General features: G+C 34.1%; 1 protein-coding gene across 4 annotated transcripts in view; it reads left to right on the top strand.

The window, feature by feature from the left end:
• The window catches only part of LOC126751425 (maternal protein pumilio), a 466406-nt gene that overhangs the window by 388598 nt on the left and 62056 nt on the right, over positions 1-15752 (top strand). Inside the window, exon 3 of one of the 4 annotated variants that reach the window (XM_050461683.1) lies at positions 8225-8266. The exons of the other annotated variants lie outside the window; for them this stretch is intronic. Within the exon in view, the coding sequence (XP_050317640.1) occupies positions 8225-8266 (42 nt within the window). The remainder of the gene's footprint in view (positions 1-8224; positions 8267-15752) is intronic. 4 annotated transcript variants of the gene reach the window in all.

Here is a 15752-nt window from a genome sequence, read left to right as displayed (position 1 = left end):
TTTCGTATCTCTGTGTTGTTGCTTTTGCGCTGCTGCTGGCATTCCTTATACTTTGAACGGCTGTCGCTTTTATCAATGCTCTTGCGGAGTTGTGGACGGCTTTGTGTTGTCGTTCGCAGTTTTTGGTGGCGCCAGCATTGCCTTCTTTCTCTGCTTTGCCTTTATGGTTGCTATCGTAGTTTTAAAATTTAAAAGGAGTTTGCATATTGCTGCCATACAAACAGAACGAACAAATTTTTGTCCTTGTATGGAAAACTTTTTTATTTGACAAGATATCTTCACGAAATTTTGCATGGAGTATTTTCCAAGGTAACGCTAGAATACCTGAAAAAATTTTCTAAATCCGACTACTATAGCATATAGATGCCATGCAAACTGAACGAACCAGTTTATGTAATTGTATGGAAAACTTTTTCATTTGACGAGACATCTTCTCGAAATTTGGCATATATTATTTTCTAATGCAACGCTAGGATACCTAAAGAAATTTTTTGAATCCGACTACTACAGCATATAGCTGTCATACAAACTGAACAATCTCAATTAAGTGCTTGTATGAAAAACTTTTGTATTTTACGAGATATCTTCACGAAATCTGGCATGGATTATTTTCTGATGCAACGCTAGGATACCTGAAGAAATTTTTTGAATCCGACTACTATAGCATATAGCTGTCATACAAACTGAACAATCTCAATTAAGTGCTTATATGAAAAACTTTTTTATTTGACGAGATACATATCTTGATGAAATTGAGCATGGATTATTTCCTAAGACAATGGCACAATCTTCATAGAAATTGTCTAGATCGGTTCACTATAGCATATAGCTGGCATACAAACTGACTGATCAAAATCCAGTTCTTGTAGGCATCCTTTATATTTGTGAAGGGTTAGCAAACGAACTTAACATTTTTTGTTGTTTTTATATAATTTATTGTATATTAATAACATTTTCTTAGGTTGATTTCAAGTTAGTCTTGATACATTTGCAAATGTCCAACATTTTAGCAACTGAAATGAATTCATTTTCCACGAATTTCCATTACAAATGATATCCTCGCTGCATTTCATCTCAAAACAAATCCGTGATTATTTGTTTAAAAACTATGCAGCTTTAATTAAACTCTTATCTTTAGCAATATATCTAAGCTACAAGTTACAGCCACGGTTACGTCATAACTCTTCCATATCATCTGCAAATCAAATATTTTACCAAAACTGCAATACTAAAAAAACTCTACTGCAATCCAATATGCATATTTAGTTTTGTACACTGCCAGCACTAGCTTCTTCTCTCTCCCTGTCGGCAATAGTTTGCATTTGCACGACGCTTGTATAGCAGCACTTTTGCATAAAACATAAAGTCTTGTAGTTTTTATCTGGCATGCTGCTGCGCCTAAATGTATGCATCAAGGTTTGATGAGACGTTCGCCTGCATATACTTCAGTATACTTTCGCAGTTTCAGCTTTTGCTGCTGTACATGTGTAATGCGCAGGCAAATCTCGTTATGAATTTTTAAGTAATTTCACTTTCCTCTTCGTATATTTAGAATGTTTTGCGTCTACATGCCAGCGCCTGCACGCCGCCTGCCACCCATTTCATTACTCTGTCTTCGCTATATCTTATAATTTATTTTCTTGATGTTGCTTTAATATATTTTTTGTTGTTTTTTTTCTTGCCATTGCCATTCTGCTGCACTGTAAACTAATTTGAAATGTGGTTTTGGCGGTATTTGCCTGCTTTCGCCGTCGCCACGGCAGTCTCAAGAAGTGGCTGTAGATGAGCACTGTGTGTTCGAGTGCGACGGGGGTGCGCGCACAAGGAGTGGCCGCAGGCGCAGGTGTGGTTGCTGTGGCATATTCGCCTTGTGGCGGTGTACAAGCTGTTGCTTGGTTGCCTTTTGCAGCTGTTGTAGCTTGTTGCGGTGGCAGCCAGCGTCAGCCACCTACAAAATATTTTCCGCTACTTCAGTATGCTTAATAAAAATTTAATATATATTTTGCGTAAAATGCGCAAGGACTTCCAATAAGACAGTTCATGGCGCCGAGTTGAGATGGGAACGGTACGATGTGGGCGTGCGAGGTGCAAAGGGTGGCTGGCGGCGTAGAAAAAGCTTGCAAAATTGTGGAAATTTAATTTCAAATAATAATATATAAAATTAAATACTGTAATTTTACATATTTACTTTTCATTAGGTCGTTATGCCCTGCTGCTGCTCACCTGCTTCTTACCTTCTTCTTACGTAGCGCGACAGGTACACAGCGTTGGCTTGCTGCGCTTGCTTAATACATTTTTGTGCGCCATGAAATTTTCAGTCTTAAATAAATAGTAAATGAGCATCTTATAGCTAGTATGCATGTATGTATGTGTGTATGCATATATGTGCAGTATAAATCACACAAAACTAAGGTCCTTTAAGAGCATTGCTTATAATCATTTGTGACACTGTAATTTGCCACTACCGCTCTGCCACAAAATACTCCTTATTTGTCGCAAATTAGCTGAAATTGCGTTGCCATCACAGCCCTTGCCACAGCAACCGCATGCAATCACGCCACATCTGCATGTACACAAGCTACCAACCGTAAGCTGTTTACAATGTCTCATTAAAATTTTCCGACGTCACCACAATCGGCAGTCATCATAATGTGCAACAGTTGTACGTCTGCTTATTTGCAACCGCAAATGCATGTCTGTACGTGCGCCCACATGCCCGCCTACACCTAGCACTTTCACGCCCACATAACTCGCAAACGCCTTTATATTCGCTACTTCAACTCAATTAACACTTCATGTAATTTGCGCCGATTAGCAAATAATTAACACCAAAGCTTCGCAAATATCTACATACATCTGCACACCGCAGCGCCCACCAGCGTGCCGAATTCGCAATAGGTCCACTAACTGTACAGTTAAGCCAAACCAATATCTCTCAAGTCACATGCCGCTGCCCGCAGCTCTTTGATAGTTGAGACGTAACTGCATGTTGCAACAATGCTTGCCACATTGCAAGTAATTGCAAAAAATAGTTTGATGTTTTTTCTACAGAAATTTCCTTAAACTCTATAATTATTTTTGTAACACTAAAGGGCATTTCATGTCGCAAAGTTCTTGTAAATGAAACGTTTTCATTTTGACAAAATAACTTCACTAAATTTGGAACAGAGTATTGTCGAAGCCAGCGCTATAATCTCCGAACGAAATCAATGCAAAGAAGAATATTTTTTCGTATCAAAAGTTTAAAAAGCAATAACGGCTATAAAAAGGGCACTTGTGAAGGGTATTATTCTAACTAAACGATTTTCTTGTTTTTAATTTTTCAACACGCTTTCTTGCACTTCATTTTCATAATTCAGTACTTGTTATGACGTTCTCGTTCTACAGTGTTTCAAGTCACGTCTGCTTTTCCTAACCTTCTCCACCCTCTACCATCGTTTTGACACTTCATTGCCATGTTTTCTTTGGCTCAAAACAGCGAATGTAGCCATGTATGTATGTTCATGTCTCTTACGGTCTGCTGCACTTAATTCAATACAGAATATTTGCCTTGAGCGGTCCTCAGTTTGTGCGCTGCTATTCGGTGTTTGTCCATCCTTTAGCAAACATAATTACAATATTTCTTTTGCTTTGCGATGCTGTTGCAAGCGACAATTTATCTACCTGTTGGCAGTCATTTCTAGTTGCGTTAAGCTATGAAATTTCTTAATTTTTGTCGAAAAACGTTGGTGTAAAATTTAAAATTTTTTTTTTATTTTTTTGTCCAAAAATTTTTTTATTTGAAACTAAAATTAAAAAAATATAATAATTAAAAAATTAAAAAAAAATTAAATTGAAGAAGAAATAAATGAACTGAAAAAAATAAAAAAAATGATAAAATTATAAATTAAAAATAAAAAAAATGATACAAAAAAACATCAAAAAAAAATAAAAACTATTAAAAAAATTAACAAATTTTACATAAAACAAAATTGAAAAAATTAAAAAAAAATAAAACAAAATTAAAAAAAAACTGAAACAAAATTAAAAAAGTAAAGGGGTATAAATTAAAAAAGTAAAAAAAAATTTACAAAAAATAGTAATTGAAAAACGAAAAGTTGTTGATTGCCTTCATTAACTAATAAAAAAATATAATTAAAAATAAAACAAAGTTATAAAAAAAATTATTAATTAAAAAAAATAAAAAAAAAGAGAATCATTTCAAAAAATTAACTAATTAAAAAAAATTAAAGCAAAATTAAACAAAATATAGTTAAAAAACAAATAAAAATTGAAAGAAATTAAAATATTGAAAAATAGAAAAATTAAAAATAAAATAAAATTTAAAATTAAACAGACTAAAAATAAAAATGGCAATTAAACTAAAAAATTAAAAAAAAAGAATTAACAACATTTAGAGAAATAAGAGATTCAATTAAAAAAATTAACTAATTAAAACAAAATTAATTTAAAAAATATAGCTAAAACAAATAAATTAAAAATAAATAAATAAATTAATTAAAATGTTGAAAGATAGAAAAAATTTAAAATATTAAAGAAAAACTAACTAACAAGACAAAAATTTAAAATAAATTTTTTATTTAATTTTTTTTATTTTTTTTAATTTTTTTTTTAATTTTTTTTTTAAATTTAAAATTTTTAAAAAATTTAAAATAAAATAAAAAAAATTTATTTAAAATAAAAAAAAATTTATTTAAAATTTTTGTCTTGTCAGTTAGTTTTTCTTTAATATTTTAAATTAAAAAAAAATATTAAAAAATGAAAAAAAATAAACAAAATAAATTAATTATTCATTAATTAATAAATAAAAAAAAATTAACAAAATTATAGTAAAAAAAAATTGATAAGAATTAAGAGATTGAAAAAGTTTAAATAAAATGCAAAAATTAAAAATGTAAAAAAGAAGTTATAATTAAACAAATATATAAAAAAATATTAAAAAAAATATTTAAAAAAAATAAATAAAAAATAGTAGACGCTGAAAAAGGAAAAATTGTTAGTTGTCGGCTTTCAAAAAAATTAAAAAGTGAAAAAAATAGTAGTTACAAAATAAATTAAAAATTAATAAATAAAATAAAAATTCAAAATTAGAAAATTGTAAAATATTAAAAAAACAATAGTTAACGCTTAAAAATCAAAAAGTATAAATTATCTTCATTAAAAATTGTTTGAAATGCCCGTAAGGACAATTTGGCTACCTTTTTTGTTGTACTTGCGGTTTTAAATGCATTTTTGGCGTATTGAGAACTGCTTTAAACGCAGCTGCTGCTATACTCCACTTTCTTACAATTATTCAAATACATATATGTAAATAAGTATGTACGCTTAAATATTTGTATAGAAATCACTGTGCTTCCTCTCATAAGTGTCCAACCGCCATGTTCTCGTTATGTTTTGCCCTCAACAAAGAAAATGTCATTTGTGACCACCCCATAACTTCGTTTACTTGTGTTTGTTTACACGTTTTCTTGTAATAATCCTCTACGAAATCAGCTAACTGTACTTAGGGAAAATCATTATGAAAATTACCAATATTTACTTTTCAAATGACATGCCACAAATGAATGAAAATCCCTTGTCAAGTTCGCTCGATGATAAAATATGAGCACAACTGTCAAGTTGACAGCTGAAAATATTGCGCAATAAACAACTTTCTTGCATACGCCCACACATGTGTGTCTCACTGTGATGTGGGTGTGAATGCGCCGCATAAGGGTTGGCCGCATTTTGTATAACAGGTGGCATAAACACTTCTCACTTTTACAACAAATACTTTTCTTCTACCACGGCACCACCGTTTGGTGGTGTCATCGATTCGAGCGTTTGACGACACTTTTGTGTGCAATTTCTTTAAAAGCTTCAATATAATCTTACAAATGTTCGAAAAAGTTTCGATTTGAAGAAAATGAACCTGCAACGTAGAAAATAAATATAAAATGCAAATAAAAAATGTTTTCTTATTTACAAAAAATTCTCTGCGCCAAAGCCCAAACCCCAAATCGACCGCTGGGACATGCTGTACACACGCCGTTCGAGGTGTTTTGTCAACTAGGCGGTCGCGCCAATTTCCGAAGTGGCTTTGCTGACACTAACCCATTTCTTAAACTGTCACATAAGCATACAATGATTACCAATATATTGGTCTTTAGAGATTTTCAGTGAGAGCACATGCATAAAAGCGGTAGCAAGCAGAAAGGTTAGGTTGATTGGTTAGCATCAGGTGGCAACAGCGTTCAATATGTACTTGGTTTTGTGGATGCTGATATTTATACCTCTGCGGCCAGTTACACATTAAACCGACTTTACAGGCATTGCAGAAGCATATTTATATTTTGTATTTTTTTCTTTGTCAAGTTAGAGTTTTAGCTGCTCAAAAAGCGTATATTTTGCCTCACGACTTTATATGTTGCTTCTTCTTGTCTGTCAAGCGCTGCTTCTATAAGCAAGCGACTTGTTGCCTGTCTTCATTGGTTTCAAGTAGTATCAATGCACTCCTCCCTTGTTGCGTTCATCTGCAGTGCCTCACTTGTATTTCCTTGCTCATTTTATGCTCCTTTTACACTGTCTCTCTGACATGCGGTATTGGTGGCGGAGCAACGAATAAAATCTGCCTAAAAGTTTGTTGCTTGGTTACAAGTGGCCCAATCTCCACAAATCCGCCAGCGATCAACGTCCTTCAGAAAGTGGCAAATAAAATAAAGTGTCACTTATTATTGCTCAGCCTAGCATAAGCTGTTGATTACTACCATATTAAGAACGCACGAATAACTTTGGTGCACCACCAGAGCACTGGCTCAGCAGCCAACCGACCGAGTAGTCGAGCTACCCACCGACCGACCGACCGACCGTTGGACAATATAGTAACTTAAGCCCCTGCATATAAATGCGCTTAGTGGAGATACTCACTCGCTAAGTGTTAGTGAGAGTGTTGTGCAACAAAAGGGTTAAAAATGAAATAAGAAATAAGTGTATTACGAAAGGCTGCTGCGTGCGGGGGTCCACACCAAGGGACACCATATTCATATGTGCTTCATGTGTGGTTGCATGTGTTGCCACTACCTTCGTCTTGTGTATCACGAAAGTGGTGTGCATGTAGCCATGAAAATGTCAGCAACTAGAATGGCAATAAACAGTGTTTGCTGCTCGGCCCTCATCTTATATTTTGTTGCAGCTGCTGGGAATCACATAACCGCACACAGCGCACTGTGCTTTGGTGTATACCACACTGTTTTTTGTTTTCTATTTTATTTTTGTTTTCTCTTTTGTTTTTGTTTTCTCTATTATTTTTGTTTGCTACTTCTAATTCCTGCCACTTCTGGCGCTCCTTAGTGTGCCACAACTTTTGCTACTTTTTTGATATAGTTCCGTAAATATATTTTTCTTTCAACAACGAATGCTCTCTTGCAGGCGCCTTCGTGCAGCTTTTACACTCTCAGACACATTTTAAACCTTTCATAATTTTCCGACACATGTCAATGGTGGAAGTAGTAACTTTGGCACTTCACCACAAGGTCACACGGTCCCACATGCATATATGTACATACATACATATAGGTTGATCAGAGCGTAGTAAATAAGTAATATAATGAAAGTTAGTAACTGAAAAGGCGCAAAGCAAGTAAGAAGTGGAAACTTAAAGAACAAAAAAGGACTTGAGTTGTGAAAGAGTATGTTACATAAAGCACCTACATACATTCAATGAAGTCACTTTCGCCAGCTACGTTACCGTTAGTCACTGGCACACTTCCTCAAGTGCCCGCGCTCGTAACGGCGTGTTGTTGCATTGCTTTCTTCTGTGGGTTTTTGAGTTTTCACTTCTTTGTGAATGCACCGGTGTCTCATGTTATGCGGATTTGTTGCTCTTTTGAAGCGACTTTACTTTGGTTCTCACTTATATCTTGTTAATTAGCATATTTATTTTAACATATTTTTTTTTTAATTTTTTGACATTTATAGAAATTTTTTTTAGCAGCTGATCACAACGGAAATTTAAAATATTTAGCATAAGGAACATAGTAAATCATTTCGTACCCAAAAATATGTTATTTGTATTCTAGTAGGTGCTTGTATGAAGTGTTACCTAAGCAACATCGTACGTTCTCATTTTATAAAACAAAAAATAATAATAAAATATTATGTATTTATAAGATTAATTAATAAATTACTTGAAAATATATTTTTGAGATTAGGCACTAATTTTCTTTTATATTTTCTATTTTTTCAGGTAAGTGATGATGTGCTAACGCTAGCTTTGAATCAGAATCAAGTAAGACTGCTTTTGTTTTTTATTATACTATTTTATTTTTATTGCAATACAATTGTCAAAACTCTTTTTTTCATAAACTATCGACTCTGGTTGTCGACTTGAAAAGAAACCCATACCAAATTCCTTGAACATATCTCGCCAAATAAAAAAGTTTTTCATATAAGCATATGAATTTCATTATTCATTTTGTATGACAGCTATATGCTATAATGGTTCGATCTAGAGGATTTCTTTGGAGAATTATTTTTTTTCAGGTTGGTAGTACTGTCAGTCACATTTATGTTAAATTTCATGTCAAAATATTTATTAGTGTTTGAGATACGTGTCATTTTGTGAGCTGCTAAAAGTGACTTTTTCGTTTTTTGCGATGTCGAAATTTGTTCTGCAAAGAATTTGCATTAAATTTTGTTTACGGAATCAATTTTCTGCGGAGGATACGTTGAGGATGATGCAGAAAGCCTTTGGTGATGATGGTTGTGTCTAAAAAAAATGTTTACAAGTGGTATAGTGAGTTCCAAGCCGGCCGTGAACGTGTCGAAGACGAAGAGCGTCCAGGGCGACCATCAAGCTCCAAATCTCGACTCAACGGACGAAGCTCACGTTCAACAAATCAAATAGAGGAGATTCAAGCCGCAGCGTAGACGGAACTGAAGGCCATCCCGGAAAGTGACTACAACCAGTGTTTCGAAACAGTCATATTTGAAAATCCGTTGGCATAGCTGCATTGCATCGGGAGGGGATTACTTTGAAGGGGATGAAATTGATTTGGAAGAATAATTAAAGAATTTTCAAAATAAATACAATGTCAATGTAGGTATATGAGTTTGATCGTTCAGTTTGTATGGCAACTATATCTTATGGTAGTCAGATATCGGCGGTTTCGAAAAAAAACAAAAACAATTTGTGTATTGTATAAATATTTGAGCTACTCAAGAATACTAGTTATATATAGTCACTGCCAACAGCTCATTTTTGCACTATTTGGTACGATAGGGCGTATACGTAACATTTTTGTGATAAAAATTTTCTGAGCAGTAGCTGGAGTAAGCTTTGAAGAGATATTAGTTCAATTATATGCTTGAATAGCAAATATATACTCGAAAAACTAACACTTGGCAGTCAATAAAATCTTAATTTTTGTTATTAAATTTTCCGAAAATTTTCATATTTATTCTAGTATTGTTGTAATTCAATTAATTTAAAACCAAAAACACTTATTAGTGTATAATGAAACGAAATTAAGCCTTGACGCACAGTTTGTACGATTTAATTAAAATCTAATAAATGTTTTGTCAGCTAACTGTAAATTGAACACTTAAGTTTTTGTGCTTCGCTTGAAACCACTAATGGAAGCAAAACCCAAAATAAATGGAAATAATTATATTAACGTTTGTTTATGCCTAATATGCATATACGCGTATTTGTATGCAATTTAATTGGTTGTTGCCGCAAATTAAGGAATATTGCAAATAAATTGAAACTTTATTAATATTTTGTGTTTGTATCCTGATTTGATGGAATTTATATGTACATATGTATGTGTAAATATTTCCTTTAAATTTATGTACAACAATGGCCACTCCCTGTACGTTGCACGTAAAATACATAGCTCTATTAAAACTGTCAGCGTCATGCGAATATTATAAATAATATTCTCTTCATTAACTCACCAGACTGCTTGCGTGAAAATCATCACAAAAATCTATTTTATTTAGAATTTACTATGATTAAAATTTAAACAAACATGTGTGTGTGTATATCGAATTGTTTAATTACTTATTGACTATGCGCAAAGTGCCTGGTGCAGTTGTGCTTATTTGCATGAAAGCATACTCTTCGTTTTACAACGTGCTTAGCATATTTATTATTGTAAATGTGTATGCTTGAATGGGCATAATAAAATCTAGTAATGAAAATGAAACTTGTAATAATATTGGCATATAAAGCGTTTTGTTAGCATTGAGTGCCACTTTTTGACATCATTTCTTAATTTGTTTTCAAACTAATCTGGCAACGTTGTCAAGCATTGCTTACAATTACATTGGGTAAAAAATACGCTCACGCTTTTAAAATAGTACAATTGCAATATGTGTCGGGCATACATAAAAAACACAAACTGATTGAGTCATGCACGCATAGCCAACTTCACTCATAGTAACACATATTAATGAAAATATAAACTCAACAGCTAACTGCCTCAAGGCAAATCAAAATCTTTTTAAAGTGGCAATTAACCATTTAATACTTATGTCAATTACAAGCCGTTTAATATGGATTATTTTAATTTTTATCTCTCTAAAGATTTCACCAGCTAATGCTCAGCAACTTTTTCCTCACAAAAATGTTACGTATACGCCCTAGAGCACCATATATTGCAATAATGAGCTACTAGCTGTGGCTGTATAAACTAGTATGCTTGATTAGCTCAAATATTTATACAATATAGAATTTGTTTTTTTTTTTTTTTTTGGGAGCCGTCGATATTCAAAAAACCGTGTTACTTATATTATCTTTAAATATAATAAAAAACTATTGAATCAATATATTTATTAATAAAAATACGATCAAATAGAAAAAAAAATACTGAAAATAAAATAATATAATTTAAAAAAAAATTAATCGGTTTTATCCTGAAAACTTCTTTATATGACGACAGTATTTGTCTGACCTAAAATTTGGATTTTGCTTCCTCGGAAAATGGCATGTTATTTTCGATTGCAGCTGAGTGGATCGGATGTTAAAAGCAGTCTGTTCAATGTCTGAAGAAATTGCGCAGGTTGAAGCGGTTATTGTAAATAGAAAACATGCGGCGTAAATACCATTTGGCATAAAAACCACTTTTGACCGGTTTTTTATTTAGACATCAAATACCCCTTAGTGCGTCGATATTCGTGTTACTATAGCATATAGCTGTCATATAAACTGAACGATCAAATTTATTAGTCTTATCCTTACTTCGAAAACTTCTTTATATGACGAGGTATTTGCACAAAATTTGGCATGTGTTATTTTCTAAGTCAACATCTCAATGTCTGAAGAAATTATTAGATCAGACCAGTATAACATATAGCTGCCATACAAAATGAACGATGAAGTTCATATCCTTGTATGCAAAAATTCTCTATTTGGCGTGATATTTTTTTAAAATTTGGGATGGGTTATTTTCTAAGTCAACGCTACGATATCTGAAGAAATTATTTAGATCAGACCACTATAGCATGTAGCTGCCATACAAACTGAACGACCAAAATCACGTTCTTGTATGAAAAACTTTTCTATTTGGCGAGATATCTTCACGAAATTTGGCTTGAATTATTTTCCGAAACAACGTTACGATATCCCAAGAAATCGTTCAGATCGAATCAATATAGCTTATAGCTACCATACAAAAAACTGATCATTCAAGAATAAGTTCTTGCATGAATAACTTTTTTTTGGTGGAAAGTTATTCCAGCTTCGGTGTAGCCTAAACTTTATTTGTATGTGTAACTCTTTGCGCTTTAAAATAAAATACAATATTTTACAAATGCTAAGTAAACAAAAAACTTAATGATAATCTAACGCTCATCGCTAAAAACAATGTAAATCAAATTCTACAAATCAAATGTAAAACCATCGGTACAAAATTGTAGTCCGCCATTGCAATTTCCCATAGTGGCGACAAACTCACTCACTTAATGCATAATGTGTGTTTACTTTTGACAGCAGCAGCAATATGAGCGTGCCAAATAGAAACCGTCATTTCAACTGATGCAACCAAAACTCTTAGTGGACGAAGGACTCAGCGACTCCTAGCCACATACAGAAGTTGTTATTGTTTTCAGAATACATTGCCAATAATGTAGCGCTTTCATTTGTGCAACAGCGTTCTGAAATGTGCTTCATATCGGCTGCGGTTGCATGATTATGTGGCAACATCTGACAAATACACTGTTCATTATACTTCATTTCTAATACGAAGGCATTCGCGGCGATATATCGGGTTGTGCTGCTAAAGAGTGTTGCCGTCCGCTGTTTAGCAGTGCTGGAAGTGTGTTATACAGCAGTATGTTTCTAAACAGATAGTGAGTTGCATGACAGGCCGCGCAGTTGTGCCACTGAAATAAACAAATTTGAGCGACGCTGAGGTATCTGTCAATGTTCAGACTTTTGACACTTGATATGGCATGAGATTGGAAAGTTTGAGCCTTTGAATACGTACTCGTAATATCAGCAATTTTTCAGTGAATGCACATATCGCCATGCATGCACACATATACATATTTATGCATATTTTAAACGCAAATTTCTTTTTGATAAAATATTTTCTGAACTTTATAACAATGCATGTATTTATGTATAAAAAATTCGACTCACTTCTCAATCGCCTGGTGAATATTAAACCTGCTTTGTAGGCTACATCGTCGAAGTAGTATTTCTGTGACCTCCTGCATTCGCGTAGATAATTTACATATTCTGTGCGATAAATTTAGTGAGCACTACGATTAGACGTGAAAAGCAGAACAACAAAAAATATGCAACCGCCATATGGCGCTCTCGTCCGTTTGCACCAGTTCGTTGTGCGTGAAGAGAGCTATTCCATGTGATGCTTGATGAGATTGCATTGGATGTCAAGCGAGGACAATGAAGTATTAATGGCTTGCACAGATGGTGATAATTTCAAGCGTCGACATTGAAGTGTTGACGACCAAAGCAGCAAATGAAACGAGCTGTTGCGCTGCTAAGCTAAGCTAAGTGCTCATCAATTAGGAGGGGCACGACTGGACTTTTTCCCATTGCAAAATTGTTTTGTTTTTTCTTTGCAGCGGGAATACTAGATAAAATGTATCGTACATAAAAATAAAAAAAAAAAGGAAAAAAAAGGAAAAACATCAACCGATGCTAAAATACACTTCACAAATACAAAAGTTTCCTAACAAAAACTTCATTTTGTTCGGTCAGTTGTAGGACAGCTATAAGTTATACTGATCCGATCTGCGCGGATATTGTAGCGTCGCCCTTGATTGTATTCTTTGCCAAATTTCGTGAAGATATCTCATAAAATGGAAAAGTTTGCCATGCAATAACTTAAATTTTATCGGTCGATATGACAGCTATATGCTATAGTGGCTCAATCTGAACAATTTATCGAAGCTTATAACATTGCCTTGGATGTTAACTTATGTCAAATTTCATGAAGTTACTTTGACAAATAAAAGAGTTTTCTATGCATGAACTTGAGTTTGAGCGGCCAGTTGTATGACAGCTATATGCTATAATAGTTCGATCTGAACAATTTCTTGTGAGATTACGCTATATCATTAGGCAATAATTAATTTAAAATTTCGTGAAGATATCTCAGCAAATGCAAAAGTATTTCATACAAATTCTTCACTCACATCGTTCATTTTGTATGGCAGCTATATGTTATAGTTATCCGATCTGAACCATTTCAGCGGAGATTGCAGAGATGCCTTGGATAATAATCCACGTCAAATATCGTGAAGATATCTCATCAAATACAGTAGTTTTTCATACAAAGACTTGATTTTAATCAATCAGTTTGTATGGCAGCTTTTCTTCTATGTTAGTTTCTTTTTTATAGGTTTTAAACTTTAAAAGCTTTCTCACTGCAACTTCATCAACATCTATTGCTATCAGGCGTGTTTCAGGCAAATTTCGGCAATTTTTTTCCTCCTGACCTAAAGCACAAATACACATAATGCAGTTAAACTACAAAATTTTATTGCTACTATTTCTACCGCCACTCACAGTTCTGCTGTAATGTTGCACATTTTTCGCGCCCCATTAGCGAACGTTTCCACCATTACACCGTCAATGAGTTGTGTCTAAATATTTGTATATACACATATGTACATATATCTACTGGGTGTCTGTGTGTGCGGTAAGCATATTTTCCGATTTCATGATCAGCTCATAATGTGTGGTTGCCGCATTGAAATCTGCTTTGAAAGGCTAAAATGACTGTTGATATGTTGGTGTGCAGCAACAACGAAAATTACAAAAAAAAAAACTCGTTTATTCGCATCGATTGTTCAGTTCCCACAGCATTTCATGGCACATCATGGCTATATAAATTAATGCATGTATATGTGTGTTTGTGTGCGAGTGTGTGTCAACAAGCGTTTCGTCATATTGGATGCAGCATGCGTACGCCTCGCATGCGATACCACTGCGGCATATGCAAATGAGTTGTTTGCTTCGTTGGAAATTTATATGCGCACTAGGCTTATGGTCAACAACAACCCATCACCAGGGGCAGCAACGCAACCGTTAGCATTGGCAACTAATACATCCTACTACGATGAGTGATGCTTGCGCCGGCACATCAACACACCACAAGCGCTCATACATACATAAATGTACACTCAACTGCAATATGTTGCATGTGGCACACGGTTAGCCAGCTGTTGCAAAGTCCATGACTGTAGCTGCATAATCTGCGACTCATTTGCATTATCGCATCTAACCAATTTTGTCCCGCTCTTTAAATTGCAGCTACCCTACTGCCCGGCAACATCAACGCCGCCAATATATAACGCTGTTTATCATTACTTTGAGCTTGCTGTGTTTGTTGTTGCTGCTTTTGCTTGCATATATGGCAATTTTTCATCGTGCTGATAAAATATGCAAAGTCTCCCCTTTCAACAAGATGCACACGGCCCACCACTACGCCCATCAATTGCCTGCTCATTTCGCCTAGTTTCACTGCATTCGCTTGGCAACAGCTGAGCGTGCCCCGAAAAGCATGCTACTACATTCATTCAGGTTTGTTGGCTGCTCTGCTGTGTGTATGTGTGGTTGTGTTTGCTTGCTGTTGGCTTTGGCTTTGGTTACAGTGTTGGCGTTAGTTGGTAATTTTAAGTTGTTATTGTTGCTGTTATCGCTGATGCGATTAATGCATTTGCGTCCAACGCTATAATCTGGTTTCGTGTTTGCCTCTCTAATGGTCTGCACTAATACCTCATTTTTTATTTGACACTTATTTAGGGTGATATTTTTATGTTTAACCTGAATTTTGTATGAATGGCAAGTGTAGGGTGATATTTTGAATAATTTGAAAGAGCTGAAAAGTACATAGGCTGATACGTTGGTGGTTCTACTAATATTAAATCCATCTATTTTAGGCTGCTCTTATCTTTAAAGGCTGCCTTTAAAAGATAGTGTACGAATTTAAGAGCTGTCGAACTAATATCTTATACGAAATCACATTTTGTGCGAAGCAACTTGTGTTAGTTTACAAAAAATGAATCAAAAGTTATTTCGTGTGTTAATAAAGCATTGATTTTTGGGCGAAAACACTGTTGAAGCCAAGTTTTGTATTGCTTAATATTACATGGACTCTGCACTATGGAAATCAATCGTTGAAAAGGGGTTTGTTATGTTTGAATGAGACGAAATGAGCAACGAGAACGATGAAGATAGTGGAAGCCTAAAAAGGCTATTACCGAAGAAAACATCAGAAAAGTCTACAAAATAGCTTTGG

The sequence above is a fragment of the Bactrocera neohumeralis genome, chromosome 2 (genome assembly GCF_024586455.1).
Source record: "Bactrocera neohumeralis isolate Rockhampton chromosome 2, APGP_CSIRO_Bneo_wtdbg2-racon-allhic-juicebox.fasta_v2, whole genome shotgun sequence".
Lineage (NCBI taxonomy): Eukaryota > Metazoa > Arthropoda > Insecta > Diptera > Tephritidae > Bactrocera > Bactrocera neohumeralis.
Note: the sequence above shows the minus strand (reverse complement) of the source record. Positions and strands in the feature narration are given on the sequence as shown.